Below are 16,962 nucleotides of genomic sequence, written 5' to 3'. Positions count from 1 at the left end.
ATTTGTTGTTCGTTGTCACTCATTAAGGATCCTAAGTATTTGATATTGATATTGCCAATCATTATTTTCCCCCAGACAATCTCTTTGTCCTAACGTTCTTTCCAGTAACCAAAAGGTTGCTGGATAGAATCTCCGAGCTGACAAGGTAAAAATCTGTCGTTCTGCCCCTGAACAAGGCAGTTAACCCACTGATCCCCAGGTGCCGACAACGTGGATGTCGACTATGGCAGCCCCCCAGCACCTCTCTGATTCACAGGGGTTGGGTTAAATGCGGGAGACACATTTCAGTGGAATGCATTCAGTTGGAACACTACCTAGGTATCCCCCCTTCCCTTTCAGTTTCTGTCCTGTTTCTTTCCTTTGTGGACTTTATCCACATGCCTCAGCAGATTCGTCTTCTGAGTGAATCCTTTACCACAGACGGAGCAGCGATGGTGTTTCTCTCCTGTGTGAATCAGTTTGTGCCTCCTTAGGTCCCCTTTCTGATTGAAGCTTTTCCCACAGTCACCACAGCTAAAAGGTTTCTCGCCTGTGTGAGTCAGTTTGTGCATCGTTAGGTGCTCCTTCCGATTGAAGCTTTTCCCACAGTCAACACAGCTAAAGGGTTTCTCTCCTGTGTGAGTCAGATTGTGCATGGTTAGGTGCCCCTTCCGATTGAAGCTTTTCCCACAGTCACCACAGCTAAAAGGTTTCTCTCCTGTGTGAGTCAGTTTGTGTATGGTTAGGTGACCTTTCCGATTGAAGCTTTTCCCACAGTCAACACAGCTAAAAGGTTTCTCTCCTGTGTGAGTCAGTTTGTGTATGGTTAGGTGACCTTTCCGATTAAAGCTTTTCCCACAGTCACCACAACTAAATGGTTTCTCTCCTGTGTGAGTCAGTTTATGTTCAGTTAGGCTCATCTTCCGATTGAAGCTTTTTCCACAGTCACCGCAGCTAAATGATTTCTCTCCTGTGTGAATCCTCATGTGATTGGGCAGGTTGTGTTTGAAGGTCATGCCACAGGGTTTCCCAATGTGACAGAGTCGGACATGGGCCTTCAGTTTACAGGTGGAGTTGAAGCTTTTTTTGCAAAAGCTACATTCACTGGGTCTCTTCTTGGTGAGAGTCACGTGTCTCTGCAGGTCAGCTTTCAGAGCAAATGTTTCACCACAGTCACGGCATTGGTGAGTTCTTCTAGGCATGGTGTTGGGTTTGGAACAATGTTCCCCCATTGGTGGGTTGGGATCCAATAGTGGACTGTTGTCAAGTCCTACTGGGTCGCTGCCTACAGCTGAACTGTGGCTGGAGGCATTGTTTTGATTACCTGGAGGGTCACAGGGAATGTAGAGACCCTTAATGTGGGTCACAGTGCCAAAAGGTTTGAGATCCACTGGTTTAGAGTCTCTCTCTCTGTTCTCCACAGTCTGGGTTTGGTCCTCCTGATCACATTCACTTTTCACACAGGAAGGAGAGAAAATGAACTCTATGATATCAGGCTCCACCCCTTGAAGCTGCTCTTCCTCCTGACTGGTCCTGACTTCCTCCTGTTCCTCTTTAATCTGTTTGGTCTCTGGGTCCTTCTGCCCCAGACTGGGGCTCCACTCCTGCTCACAGTGCTGCTGCTCAGGGGGAACCTCCTCTTCAGAGACAGAGGGCTGCAGGGATTCTGGAGGGAAGGAGAGGAGCAGAGGTTACCCAGCTATACAGCCTAGATACAGAGGTTACCCTGCTATACAGCCTGGTTAGCTATACAGTCTTGATACTAGGGCTGGGCTATATCGAGTTGTCCAAATATATTTTAGCGTGATATGTAACATGCCTTTATCGCAAGAATCGAGGTTCATCCCCCAAAAGGGCAACAATGTTTTTTCAGTAATATGGAAGTGGTTCGGGTTTAAGCGGTCTGATGTTCAGCAAACGAATGTCCTGTGTAAAAATGTGTCGAAAGACGACGAAAAGCAGCAGCACAACCAACCCCTTCAACTGAAACACGCGGTGGAAAGGGAGGAATGCGGGAAAAACGTCTGATAAAAGACAAACTACCAGCCGCATCCTTTTCAAATGTTATCTCTTATGACAAGAAAGGTTTGAGTTGGAAGGAGATAACGGATGCCGTGACCTATTACTACGCGAAATATATCTTTACCTCAGAAAAGACAGGCTTTAAAAAGCTGCTAGGTAACACAGTTGACCACAAATATCAGCTGCCAAGCCGCAAGTATTTCACTGAAGAAGCCCTGCGGTGATTATACTCTGCTACCCACGAAAGAGTGACAGAGAAGCTGGCTAGTGTTTCTTATTTTTCCACCTCAGCCGATCTACGGTCGAGCAGAACGTCAGAAACTCTGTACCTAAGTTTGACAGTCCACTACATAAATGACTACTGGAAATTGCAACATGTCTGCCTCCAGACGTCTTTCTTCCCCGATGATCATACGGGTGAAGTAATAGCCCCGGGTCTCAAAGACTCTCTGGCATCGTGGAAGATGAGCCTGACAGCGGGAGCAACATGATAAAAGCATTGCGCTTGAACAACTGGACCGGCCTGCAGTGCTTTGGCCACAGGCTTCACCTCGACATCGGTATGTGTGACATTGGATAATTAAAGTGCATTCAAAATAGTGATGTTCAGGCCAGCTGTAGGCTAATGTGTTAGTAGTTGTGTCGTTCTGCCAATCCAATAAGCAAATAGTGATGTTCAGGCCAGCTGTAGGCTAATGTGTTAGTAGTTGTGTCGTTCTGCCTATCCAATAGCAAATAGTGATGTTCAGGCCAGCTGTAGGCTAATGTGTTAGTAGTTGTGTCGTTCTGCCTATCCAATAGCAAATAGTGATGTTCAGGCCAGCTGTAGGCTAATGTGTTAGTAGTTGTGTCGTTCTGCCTATCCAATAGCAAATAGTGATGTTCAGGCCAGCTGTAGGCTAATGTGTTAGTAGTTGTGTCGTTCTGCCAATCCAATAGCAAAGAACCACAGGCTGTTTTAATTATAACAACAAATTAACTAAATTAATACATTTTCAATGGTATTCAATGGCGAGGTCCCTAGTAAAAACCTCTGTATCCAGGCTGTTAGGACTGAATGAGGATGTATTGTATGTTGAGGTCCCTGGTAAAAACCTCTTTATCCAGGCTGTTAGGACTGAATGAGGATGTATTGTATGTTGAGGTCCCTGGTAAAAACCTCTTTATCCAGGCTGTTAGGACTGAATGAGGATGTATTGTATGGTGAGGTCCCTGGTAAAAACCTCTGTATCCAGGCTGTTAGGACTGAATGAGGATGTATTGTATGTTGAGGTCCCTGGTAAAAACCTCTTTATCCAGGCTGTTAGGACTGAATGAGGATGTATTGTATGGTGAGGTCCCTGGTAAAAACCTCTGTATCCAGGCTGTTAGGACTGAATGAGGATGTATTGTATGGTGAGGTCCCTGGTAAAAACCTCTGTATCCAGGCTGTTAGGACTGAATGAGGATGTATTGTATGTTGAGGTCCCTGGTAAAAACCTCTTTATCCAGGCTGTTAGGACTGAATGAGGATGTATTGTATGGTGAGGTCCCTGGTAAAACCTCTTTATCCAGGCTGTTAGGACTGAATGAGGATGTATTGTATGTTGAGGTCCCTGTTAGGACATTGTATGTTGAGGTCCCTGGTAAAAAATCCAGGCTGTGATGAATGAGGATGTATTGTATGTTGAGGTCCCTGGTAAAAACCTCTGTATCCAGGCTGTTAGGACTGAATGAGGATGTATTGTATGTTGAGGTCCCTGGTAAAAACCTCTTTATCCAGGCTGTTAGGACTGAATGAGGATGTATTGTATGTGAGGTCCCTGGTAAAAACCTCTGTATCCAGGCTGTTAGGACTGAATGAGGATGTATTGTATGGTGAGGTCCCTGGTAAAAACCTCTGTATCCAGGCTGTTAGGACTGAATGAGGATGTATTGTATGGTGAGGTCCCTGGTAAAAACCTCTGTATCCAGGCTGTTAGGACTGAATGAGGATGTATTGTATGGTGAGGTCCCTGGTAAAAACCTCTGTATCCAGGCTGTTAGGACTGAATGAGGATGTATTGTATGGTGAGGTCCCTGGTAAAAACCTCTTTATCCAGGCTGTTAGGACTGAATGAGGATGTATTGTATGGTGAGGTCCCTGGTAAAAACCTCTGTATCCAGGCTGTTAGGACTGAATGAGGATGTATTGTATGGTGAGGTCCCTGGTAAAAACCTCTGTATCCAGGCTGTTAGGACTGAATGAGGATGTATTGTATGGTGAGGTCCCTGGTAAAAACCTCTTTATCCAGGCTGTTAGGACTGAATGAGGATGTATTGTATGTTGAGGTCCCTGTTAGGACTGAATGAGGATGTATTGTATGTTGAGGTCCCTGGTAAAAACCTCTGTATCCAGGCTGTTAGGACTGAATGAGGATGTATTGTATGTTGAGGTCCCTGGTAAAAACCTCTGTATCCAGGCTGTTAGGACTGAATGAGGATGTATTGTATGTTGAGGTCCCTGGTAAAAACCTCTTTATCTAGGCTGTTAGGACTGAATGAGGATGTATTGTATGGTGAGGTCCCTGGTAAAAACCTCTGTATCCAGGCTGTTAGGACTGAATGAGGATGTATTGTATGGTGAGGTCCCTGGTAAAAACCTCTGTATCCAGGCTGTTAGGACTGAATGAGGATGTATTGTATGGTGAGGTCCCTGGTAAAAACCTCTGTATCCAGGCTGTTAGGACTGAATGAGGATGTATTGTATGGTGAGGTCCCTGGTAAAAACCTCTGTATCCAGGCTGTTAGGACTGAATGAGGATGTATTGTATGGTGAGGTCCCTGGTAAAAACCTCTTTATCCAGGCTGTTAGGACTGAATGAGGATGTATTGTATGGTGAGGTCCCTGGTAAAAACCTCTGTATCCAGGCTGTTAGGACTGAATGAGGATGTATTGTATGGTGAGGTCCCTGGTAAAAACCTCTGTATCCAGGCTGTTAGGACTGAATGAGGATGTATTGTATGTTGAGGTCCCTGGTAAAAACCTCTGTATCCAGCCTGTTAAGACTGAATGAGGATGTATTGTATGGTGAGGTCCCTGGTAAAAACCTCTGTATCCAGGCTGTTAGGACTGAATGAGGATGTATTGTATGTTGAGGTCCCTGGTAAAAACCTCTGTATCCAGGCTGTTAGGACTGAATGAGGATGTATTGTATGGTGAGGTCCCTGGTAAAAACCTCTGTATCCAGGCTGTTAGGACTGAATGAGGATGTATTGTATGTTGAGGTCCCTGGTAAAAACCTCTGTATCCAGGCTGTTAGGACTGAATGAGGATGTATTGTATGTTGAGGTCCCTGGTAAAAACCTCTGTATCCAGGCTGTTAGGACTGAATGAGGATGTATTGTATGGTGAGGTCCCTGGTAAAAACCTCTGTATCCAGGCTGTTAGGACTGAATGAGGATGTATTGTATGGTGAGGTCCCTGGTAAAAACCTCTGTATCCAGGCTGTTAGGACTGAATGAGGATGTATTGTATGTTGAGGTCCCTGGTAAAATCCTCTGTATCCAGGCTGTTAAGACTGAATGAGGATGTATTGTATGGTGAGGTCCCTGGTAAAAACCTCTGTATCCAGGCTGTTAGGACTGAATGAGGATGTATTGTATGTTGAGGTCCCTGGTAAAAACCTCTGTATCCAGGCTGTTAGGACTGAATGAGGATGTATTGTATGGTGAGGTCCCTGGTAAAAACCTCTGTATCCAGGCTGTTAGGACTGAATGAGGATGTATTGTATGTTGAGGTCCCTGGTAAAAACCTCTGTATCCAGGCTGTTAGGACTGAATGAGGATGTATTGTATGTTGAGGTCCCTGGTAAAAACCTCTGTATCCAGGCTGTTAGGACTGAATGAGGATGTATTGTATGTTGAGGTCCCTGGTAAAAACCTCTGTATCCAGGCTGTTAGGACTGAATGAGGATGTATTGTATGTTGAGGTCCCTGGTAAAAACCTCTGTATCCAGGCTGTTAGGACTGAATGAGGATGTATTGTATGTTGAGGTCCCTGGTAAAAACCTCTGTATCCAGGCTGTTAGGACTGAATGAGGATGTATTGTATGTTGAGGTCCCTGGTCTGGAACAGAGGTTGTGTTAAGGACGTGGTCACATGACATGTGATTTCCATCCTACACTGTGTTTGTGACAACATGTACGTGGGCCAGACATCCAGATGCTTGAAACCGAGCTGAAGCAACGATGAAAATAACCTTGTTGCTCGTCTCTTTGTCCGGTGCTCTAACAGCGTGTCTTCAATTCCAGGTGGAAGTGTCACCAAGACGACAACCCTTCTGGATATATACTTTACGCCTCCAACTCAATCATCAAGTCTGCAGACGACACAGCGGCCTGATTACCAACAACGACGAGACAGACTACAGGGAGGAGGTGAGGGCCCTGGTGGAGGAGGTGAGGGCCCTGGTGGAGGAGGTGAGGGCCCTGGTGGAGGAGGTGAAGGCCCTGGTGGAAGAGGTGAGGGCCCTGGTGGAGGAGGTGAGGGCCCTGGCGGAGGAGGTGAGGGCCCTGGTGGAGGAGGTGAGGGCCCTGGTGGAGGAGGTGAGGGCCCTGGTGGAGGAGGTGAGGGCCCTGGTGGAGAAGGTGAGGCCCTGGTGGAGTGGTGTCAGGAAAATAACCTTCCCTCAACATCAACAAAACAAAGCTGATCGTGGACTTCAGGAAACAGCAGAGGGAGCCCCAATCCACATCGACAGGACAGTAGTGGAGAAGGTGGAAAGCTTCAGGTTGCTCTGCGTACACATCACTGACAAACTGAAATGGTCCACCCACACAGACAGTGTGGTGAAGAAGGCGCAACGGGGGACTTGGCCCCTAAGACCCTCAGAAACTTTGACAGATGTACAATTGAGAGCATCCTGTCAGGCTGTATCACCGCCTGGTACAGCAACTGCACCGCCCACAACCTCAGGGCTCTCCAGAGGGTGAAGTGGTATGCCAAACACATCCCCAGGGGCACAATGCCTGCCCTCCAGGACACCTACAGCACCCGATGTCCCAGGAAGATGATCAAGGACAACAACCACCTGAGCCTCTGCCTGGTCTCCCCGCTATCATCCAGAAGGCGAGGTCAGTACAGGTGCATCAAAGCTGGGACAGAGAGACTGAAAAACAGCTTCTATCTCAAGGCCATCACACTGTTAAATAGCTTCTATCTCAAGGCCATCAGACTGTTAAACAGCTTCTATCTCAAGGCCATCAGACTGTTAAACAGCTTCTATCTCAAGGCCATCAGACTGTTAAACAGCTTCTATCTCTAGGACTCTGTCTTTCAAAGGTAATTCGTAAAAATCCAATCCATTGTAAAGGGTTTAAATACGGTTTCCCAATGAACCATGAACAATTAATGAACATGCACCTTTGGAACGGTCATTAAGACACTAACAGCTTACAGACGGTAGGTAATTAAGGTAACAGTTATGAAAACTTAGGACACTAAAGAGGCATTCCTACTGACTCTGAAAAACACCAAAATAAAGATGCTTTGGGTCCCTGCTCATCTGCGTGAACGTGCCTGAGGCATGCTGCAAGGAGGCATGAGGACTGCAGATGTGGCCAGGGCAATAAATTGCAATGTCTGTACTGTGAGACGCCTAAGACAGCACTACAGGGAGACAGGACAGACAGCTGATCGTCCTAGCAGTGGCAGACCATGTAACAACACCTGCACAGGATCGGTACATCCGAACATCATACCTGCGGGACAGGTTCAGGATGGCAACAACAACTGTCCGAGTTACACCAGGAACCCACAACCCCTCCATCAGTGCTCAGACTGTAGGCAATAGGTTGAGAGAGGCTGGACTGAGGGCTTGTGGGCCTGTTGTAAGGCAGATCCTCACCAAACGTCACCGGCAACAACGTCGCCTATGGGCACAAACCCACCGTCGCTGGACCAGACAGGACTGGCAAAAAGTGCTCAACACTGACAAGTCATGGTTTTGTCTCACCAGGGGTGATGCTCGGATTTAAGTTTATCGTCACTCAGGAGTTACTTAACGAAACATCTTCTATCTCAAGGCCATCAGACTGTTAAACAGCCATCACTAGCCGGCTACCACCCAGTTACTCAACAAATCAACTTCTATCTCAAAGCCATCAGACTGTTAACTAGCTGGCTACCACCCAGTTACTCAACAAAACATCTTCTATCTCAAGGCCATCAGACTGTTAAACAGCCATCACTAGCCAGCTCCCACCCAGTTACTAAACCCTGCACCTTAGAGGATTCTGCCCTATGTACATAGACATGGAATCACTGCTCACTTTAATAGTGTTTACATACTGCTTTACTCATCTCATATGTATATACTGTATTATATTCTTCTGTATTTTAGTCTATACCACTCCAACATCGCTCATAATAATATTTATATATTTCTTAATTCCATTCTTTTACTTTTTAGATGTGTGTATTGTTGTGAATTGTTAGATACTACAGTTGGAGCTCGGAACACAAGCATTTCAATACACTCTCAATAACATCTGCTAAATGTGTATGTGACCAATGTGATTTGAAGTACAGTGAGATCCTTGATGAAAACCTGATCCAAAGCGCTCAGCACCTCAGAAAGGTGGCGAAGGTTTTAACAGGACTACGACCCTAAGCACACAGCCAAGACAACGCAGGAGTGGCTTCAGGACAAGTCTCTGAATGTCCTTGAGTGGCCCAACCAGAGCCCGGACTTGAACCCGATCAAACATCTCTGGAGAGACCTGAAAATACCTGTGCAGCAACGCTCCCCATCCAACCAGACAGAGCTTGAGAGGATCTGCAGAGAAGAATGGGAGAAACTCCCCAAATACAAGTGTGACAAGCTTGTAATGTCATACCTAAGAAGACTCGGGGCTGTAATCGCTGCCAAAGGTGCTTCAATGAAGTACTGAGTAAAGGGTCTGAATACTTATGTAAATGGTTTATGCAAAAAAACATCTAAAAAAAACTGTTTTTGCTTTGTCATTATGGGCTATTGTGATGTCATTATGGGGTATTGTGATGTAATTATAGGCTATTGTGATGTCATTATGGGGTATTGTGATGTCATTATGGGGTATTGTGATGTCATTATGGGGTATTGTGATGTCATTATGGGGTATTGTGATGTCATTATGGGGTATTGTGATGCCATTATGGGGTATTGTGATGCCATTATGGGGTATTGTGTGTAGATTGATGAGAAAAAACGATTTAATCCATTTTAGAAAAAGGCTGTAACGTAACAAAATGTGGAAAAAGTCAAGAGGTCTGAATATTTCCTGAAACCACTGAGGTGTTGTGTGTTTACCTCGTCTTTCATTTTGTTGCAGATTGTCGTCTGTATTGTTCTGTCTGAGATTATGGATTCCTGATACAAACACCTCATTTTGTATTTGTGGAATTACATCTCTAGGTTCTATTCTATCTGATATGACATCGAGTGGCCCTTTGGGTTAGTTTAGATTACCACAGGTGTCTGTAATTATCTCTGGCTGCCCAAGTCTAATCTCTTTCCCATTAATTGACCAATCAGATCAGCACTGAAAAGTATCTGGAGTGAAAAGATATATGATTGGTGGGGGGGCGGAGACAGAATTGGTCTGCCAGTATAAACGCAGACTTAGTGGCCTCATCTGTCCCACTGTTTGGGGAGATTTGCTCTGATGAAGGTTGAACGACCGAAAGATAAAATGTAAGAAATGTGCATCTGTTTATTTTTCTGTTTCTAAAGTCAGTAAATTCTAGAACCTATTTTCAGACTTTCAAATAACTTCCTGGTTTTCGTAACACAGACATGTTTTTATCCATGTACAGCTACCTGTCAATACGTCTACATACGAACCTATTCTACATAGTTTTATCTCCGGTGTGATCCGCAGCAGTCTCCGTAGCAGATCATTCTCTTCCTGGTACTCCGCTACTGCTTTCGCAAATTCCCCGGAAATCTCCACAGCAGCAAACGCCGTTAAACGCTCATTTAAAAACTCTTGAAACGACTGTAGTTTAGACATTTTCAGGAGAGTTGGGTGTTCAGCAAGTATGGGATCTTGACGTGGGTTCTCCTGATCACATTCACTTTTCACACAAGGAGGAGTATATATGAACTCTATGATATCAGGCTCCACCCCTTGAAGCTGCTCTTCCTCCTGACTGGTCCTGACTTCCTCCTGTTCCTCTTTAATCTGTTTGGTCTCTGGGTCCTTCTGCCCCAGACTTGGACTCCACTCCTGCCCACAGTGCTGCTGCTCAGGGGGAACCTTCTCTTCAGAGACAGAGGGCTGCAGGGATTCTGGAGGGAAGGAGAGGAGGAGCAGAGGTTACCTATACAGCCTGGATACAGACCTTACCACAGTCCCCAAATCCAGAACAAATTCAAGTAAGCGATCAGGATTATAAAGAGCGAACTAACTAATAAAGGGTTAACTACCTTGTTCAGGGGCAGAACGACAGGTTTGTACCTTGTCAGCTCGGGGATTCGATCCAGCAACCTTATGGTTACTGGCCCAACGCTACCTGTCGCCCCATGACCACCCATACGTAGAATGTATGCACACATGACTGTAAGTCGCTTTGGATAAAAGCGTCTGCTAAATGGCATATATTATTATTATTATATTATCTAACCACTACGCTACCTGTCGCCCCATTTGAGCTAATAATGGTGACAACGATGAAGGCTGTGTGTAGTGGTTATAATATGAAGGTTTGGCTTGGAAATATTTTTTTTTGCCAGGTCACAGACAGCTGATGTGTTGTGCACTGAAGGGAAAAGATGACACAAGAAGGAATTATAGCTACAATGTTCAAAGTGATCATACTGTTTGCATGTTTCTGTTACGAAAGTGAACTGCATTTGCGTGTAATCAGGGGTGTATTCATTCCACAGATTCTGTTAAAAAAAACGTCATTAAACAGAAGCAAACAGAACAGGGATAAACATACCCAAATTTGTCCAATAGAAACTCTTGTTTGCAACTGTTGGACTAATGATTACACCCTAGATCAGCTAGATGCAGGCAAGAGTGTGCAAGGCGGAATTAAAATGTCTCGCTGTCTGTCACCTTGATTACACAAATTCTTCTCAACTTGTGCACCCGTGTAGTACACTACCATTCATAGACTATGTTGTAGCGACCTCATGATGGGTATGGGGAAAATGTGAGTATCATGTGGTAACCTAAACCTATCGATGTTACATTGAGCTGGGCGAATGGAATATGAATGACAGTCATCCAATATGCTAATAGAAATAAGGCCGTGCTCATAAAAAACCAGCCCCAACCGCCACTGAAGAAAACATTGCTAAAAGTCACCTTGTCTGAGAGAGATATACATGGTTATCAAACCGTCACACCGGGGTAAGCCAACATGAAACGCAGTACAAATGTTCTAAAATCCCCTATGGGAAAAATGAATGGTGGGAAAAGGATTGGAACTCTGTTTGAGCGCAAGGTTTTATGGGTATTATTACTGTGGGACTCTATACAGGCTTTAGACATCAGGGTTGAGGTATATTAGAATTTTTAAGACAGTAAATTCAAGACCAGGCTAACTATAATGCCAATTCAATAATTAAAAACTAGAATCCATTTTCAATTACTTCTCTGTATTTCTAAAGTGTATACATTTTGAATTATAAATTAAAATCACTTCCTGTTTTTATGACAATGTTTTTATCCATGCACGGTAGGTTTAAAAACAACTTTTTAAACGTGTATGAAGTGGTGATCAGTTAACAGTTTATCAATAAAGTATAACTATAGCTAGCTATCAGTATCTACATACGAACCTATTCTACATAGTTGTATCTCTGGTGTCCTCCGCAGCAGTCTCCGTAGCCGATCATTCTCCTCCTGGTACTCCACTACCGTTTTCTCAACTGCACCAAAAATATCCACAGCAGCCGCCGATAAACGATCATTTAAAAACACACACAACATCTGTAGTTTAGACATTTTCTGTCAAATTAGAGATGGGTAGCCTATTTAGTTTAGTAAGTATGTATTTCTTTACTCCACACAAGGAACAATAAAACCTCGTTTCCAATCCTACTTCCGTGTTCTAGTCAAGGAATCTTGGGACGTTCTTTGTTCTAGTTGGTGACGAACCCAGAAACACAACAGCGCCGCCAGCTGGATGGGAGTTTACTGTGCAAGGCAGCCTACAGACCAGTAGTAAAGGAAAACGATGACTACATGTAGACAAATAGTGGTTATCATAAGTATAGGAAGATCTGGGAGAATCAATTCTTCCTCAGGAGTCAACAGTTTATCATTAATCCATACAAGATTAAATCAACATGATGAATGAGCAGCATTAGGACATAATTTATGAGAAATACTCTTGGAAATACTTGGAAATACTCGGATAAATGCAAGGATACCTTTTCTGGAATTGTTTTACATTTAATTTCATGTATTAATTACATCAGCCTGACCTAAATCAAATGACCAGATATTGCTGTTTCTAATGAAGGGAAAAATTAAACAGACTTTGAACAGCAGAACTGTGAATTTCCTAAAATACTCTGTACTGTTTGATCATTACCTCGTCATTCAAATCAAATCAAACTTTATTTACATACGTTGTTTTACAACATTAAGTCCATGGTACAGTATATGTATTTATCTGAGACCCACGATATGAATGGTCTGGAGTTGCATTCCTTTCCTAAGAGTGACTGAAGGCCTTATTTCTATTGTCAGTTTTTCTCTCTTTTTGGATATTATTCATATTCCTCAGCAGATAAGTCTTCTGAGTCATTATTTTATCACAGACGGTGCAGCCATGTTATTTCACTCCTGGATGAGTCTGTCATGTTAATTTAGGTGCTTCTTGGGATTGAAGCTATTCCCACTGTCAGCACAGCTAAATGGTTTCTCTCTTCTGTGAATGTGTATAATGTCTGGTTAGGTGTTGCTTGGGTTGAAGCTATTCCCACTGTCAGCACAGCTAAATGGTTTCTCATGTACATGGACAGATGATTGAAGGTCTTGCCATAAAAGGGGCAGGTGTAGGGTTCCCACATTGGGGGGTTCTGATCTAATGGTGGACTGGGATCCAATGGTGGGCTGGGATCCAATGGTGGGCTGGGATCCAATGGTGGGCTGGGATCCAATGGTGGGCTGGGATCCAATGGTGGACTGGGATCCAATGGTGGGCTGGGATCCAATGGTGGGCTGGGATCCAATGGTGGGCTGGGATCCAATGGTGGGCTGGGATCCAATGGTGGACTGGTATCCAATGGTGGGCTGGGATCCAATGGTGAGTTGCTGTCAAGTCCTACTGGGTCGCTGCTTATGGTTGAGCTGTGGCTTTAGGCATTGTTCTGATTATCTGGAATTTTGAAACCCTTTAGGTGGGTCACAGTGGCAAAAGGTTTGAGATCCACTGGTTTAGAGTCTCTCTCTCTGTTCTCCACAGTCTGGGTTTGGGGATGAGTCAAGCACTGAAGTGGGTCTTCCGGATCACATTCTCTTTTCACACAGGAAGGAGTGAATTTGAAATCAGTGATATCAGGCCCCAGCTCTTGAAGCTGCTCTTCCTCCTGACTGGTCCTGACTTCCTCCTGTTCCTCTTTAATCTGTTTGGTCTCTGGGTCCTTCTGCCCCAGACTGGGGCTCCACTCCTGCTCACAGTGCTGTTGCTCAGGGGGAACCTCCTCTTCAGAGACAGAGAGCTGCATGGATTCTGGAGGGATGGAGACGAGGGTAGAGGTCATCTGCAGTATATACCACAGAAGTAAATAGAACACCTGAATCATTCAGATGAATTCAAGATCTCTATGATCAAATCAAATCAAATCAAATTTTATTTGTCACATACACATGGTTAGCAGATGTTAATGCGAGTGTAGCGAAATGCTTGTGCTTCTAGTTCCGACAATGCAGTGATAACCAACAAGTAATCTAACTAACAATTCCAAAACTACTGTCTTATACACAGTGTAAGGGGATAAGGAACATGTACATAAGGATATATGAATGAGTGATGGTACAGAGCAGCATACAGTAGATGGTATCGAGTACAGTATATACATATGAGATGAGTGTGTAGACAAAGTAAACAAAGTGGCATAGTTAAAGTGGCTAGTGATACATGTGTTACATAAGGATGCAGTCGATGTTGTAGAGTACAGTATATACATATGCATATGAGATGAATAATGTAGGGTAAGTAACATTATATAAGGTAGCATTGTTTAAAGTGGCTAGTGATATATTTACATCATTTCCATCAATTCCCATTATTAAAATGGCTGGAGTTGGGTCAGTGTCAGTGTGTTGGCTGCAGCCACTCAATGTTAGTGGTGGCTATTTAACAGTCTGATGGCCTTGAGATAGAAGCTGTTTTTCAGTCTCTCGGTCCCAGCTTTGATGCACCTGTACTGACCTCGCCTTCTGGATGATAGCGGGGTGAACAGGCAGTGGTTCGGGTGGTTGATGTCCTTGATGATCTTTATGGCCTTCCTGTAACAACGGGTGGTGTAGGTGTCCTGGAGGGCAGGTAGTTTGCCCCCGGTGATGCGTTGTGCAGTCCTCACTACCCTCTGGAGAGCCTTACAGTTGAGGGCGGAGCAGTTGCCGTACCAGGCGGTGATACAGCCCGCCAGGATGCTCTCGATTGTGCATCTGTAGAAGTTTGTGAGTGCTTTTGGTGACAAGCCAAATTTTTTCAGCCTCCTGAGGTTGAATAGGCGCTGCTGCGCCTTCTTCACGACGCTGTCAGTGTGAGTGGACCAATTCAGTTTGTCTGTGATGTGTATGCCGAGGAACTTAAAACTAGCTACCCTCTCCACTACTGTTCCATCGATGTGGATAGGGGGGTGTTCCCTCTGCTGTTTCCTGAAGTCCACAATCATCTCCTTAGTTTTGTTGACGTTGAGTGTGAGGTTATTTTCCTGACACCACACTCCAAGGGCCCTCACCTCCTCCCTGTAGGCCGTCTCGTCGTTGTTGGTAATCAAGCCTACCACTGTTGTGTCGTCCGCAAACTTGATGATTGAGTTGGAGGCGTGCGTGGCCACGCAGTCGTGGGTGAACAGGGAGTACAGGAGAGGGCTCAGAACGCACCCTTGTGGGGCCCCGTGTTGAGGATCAGCGGGGAGGAGATGTTGTTGCCTACCCTCACCACCTGGGGGCGGCCCGTCAGGAAGTCCAGTACCCAGTTGCACAGGGCGGGGTCGAGACCCAGGGTCTCGAGCTTGATGACGAGCTTGGAGGGTACTATGGTGTTGAATGCCGAGCTGTAGTCGATGAACAGCATTCTCACATAGGTATTCCTCTTGTCCAGGTGGGTTAGGGCAGTGTGCAGTGTGGTTGAGATTGCATCGTCTGTGGACCTATTTGGGCGGTAAGCAAATTGGAGTGGGTCTAGGGTGTCAGGTAGGGTGGAGGTGATATGGTCCTTGACTAGTCTCTCAAAGCACTTCATGATGACGGAAGTGAGTGCTACGGGGCGGTAGTCGTTTAGCTCAGTTACCTTAGCTTTCTTGGGAACAGGAACAATGGTGGCCCTCTTGAAGCATGTGAAGCATGTGGGAACAGCAGACTGGTATAGGGATTGATTGAATATGTCCGTAAACACACCGGCCAGCTGGTCTGCGCATGCTCGGAGGGCGCGGCTGGGGATGCCGTCTGGGCCTGCAGCCTTGCGAGGGTTAACACGTTTAAATGTCTTACTCACCTCGGCTGCAGTGAAGGAGAGACTGCATGTTTCCGTTGCAGGCCGTGTCTATGCAGCCTTTAGATGTGCCTGAGTGCAATCAGCTAGGACCAGATTCCAAGTTTTGTAGATTTTTACAAAGTCCATATTGATACAGAAACACTAAACAATGATTAAGATACATTTAATAACAAGCTGATTGACAAAGTCATGACACATTTGAATCATTTAATGCTTCCATCCCTCCAAATCAAAAACAGCCACCTATATCTCTGGAGACATAACACATTTTGGGCATTTTATTAGGATCTCCATTATCTGTTATGAAATACACATAATTTCTAGGTGAAATAAGGGAGAGGCTTATATCGAGATAACCTGAAAGGCCGCTCAGCAAGGAAGAAGCCACTGCTCCAAAACCCCCATAAAAAAAGCCAGACTAACGGTTTGAAACTGCACATGGGGACAAAGATCATACTTTTTGGAGAAATGTCCTCTAGTCTGATGAAACAAAAATAGAACTGTTTGGCCATAATGACCATTGTTATGTTTGGAGGAAAAAGGGGGATGCTTGCAAGCCGAAGAAGACCATCCCAACCGTGAAGCACAGGGCTGGCAGCATCATGTTGTGGGGGTGCTTTGCTGCAGGAGGGATTGGTGCACTTCCCAAAATAGATGGCATCATGAGGGAAGAAAATGATCTGGATATATTGAAGCAACATCTCAAGACATCAGTCAGGAACTTAAAGCTTGGTCGCAAATCGGTCTTCCAAATGGACAATGACCCCAAGCATACTTACAAAGTTGTGGCAAAATGGCTTAAGGACGACAAAGTCAAGGTACTGGAGTGGCCATCACAAAGCACAGATCTCAATCCTATAGAAAATGTGTGGGCATAACTGAAAAAGCATGTGCGAGCAATGAGGCCTACACACCTGACTCAGTTACACCAGCTCTGTCACCCAACTTATTGTGGGGAGCTTGTGGAAGGCTACCCAAAACGTTTGACCCAAGTTAATCAATTTAAAGGCAATGCTAGCAAATACTAATTGAGTGCATGTAAACTTCTGACCCACTGGGAATGTGATTAAAGAAATAAAAGCTGAAATAAATCATTCTCTCTACTATTAATCTGACATTTCACATTCTTAAAATAAAGTGGTGATCCTAACTGACCGAAGACAGGGAATTTTTTTGCTAGGATTAAATGTCAGGAATTGTGAAAAAACTGAGTTTAAATGTATTTGGCTGAGGTGTATGTAAACTTACGACTTCAACTGTATATACTGTATTCT

General features: G+C 44.7%; 1 protein-coding gene across 1 annotated transcript in view; it reads right to left on the bottom strand.

The window, feature by feature from the left end:
• The window catches only part of LOC124017500, a 54,691-nt gene extending 42,637 nt beyond the window's left edge, over positions 1-12,054 (bottom strand). The window contains exons 1-3 of the mRNA XM_046332711.1: positions 11,793-12,054; positions 9,846-10,292; positions 342-1,645 (exon numbers count right to left, since the gene is read on the bottom strand). Of these exons, the coding sequence (XP_046188667.1) occupies positions 342-1,645; positions 9,846-10,292; positions 11,793-11,958 (1,917 nt within the window). The 5' untranslated portion in view covers positions 11,959-12,054. The remainder of the gene's footprint in view (positions 1-341; positions 1,646-9,845; positions 10,293-11,792) is intronic.
• Between the last annotated feature and the right edge of the window lie 4,908 nt (positions 12,055-16,962).

This window comes from Oncorhynchus gorbuscha, unplaced genomic scaffold (assembly GCF_021184085.1).
Source record: "Oncorhynchus gorbuscha isolate QuinsamMale2020 ecotype Even-year unplaced genomic scaffold, OgorEven_v1.0 Un_scaffold_261:::fragment_2:::debris, whole genome shotgun sequence".
NCBI lineage: Eukaryota > Metazoa > Chordata > Actinopteri > Salmoniformes > Salmonidae > Oncorhynchus > Oncorhynchus gorbuscha.
This window is presented reverse-complemented; position numbering and strand designations above follow the sequence as displayed.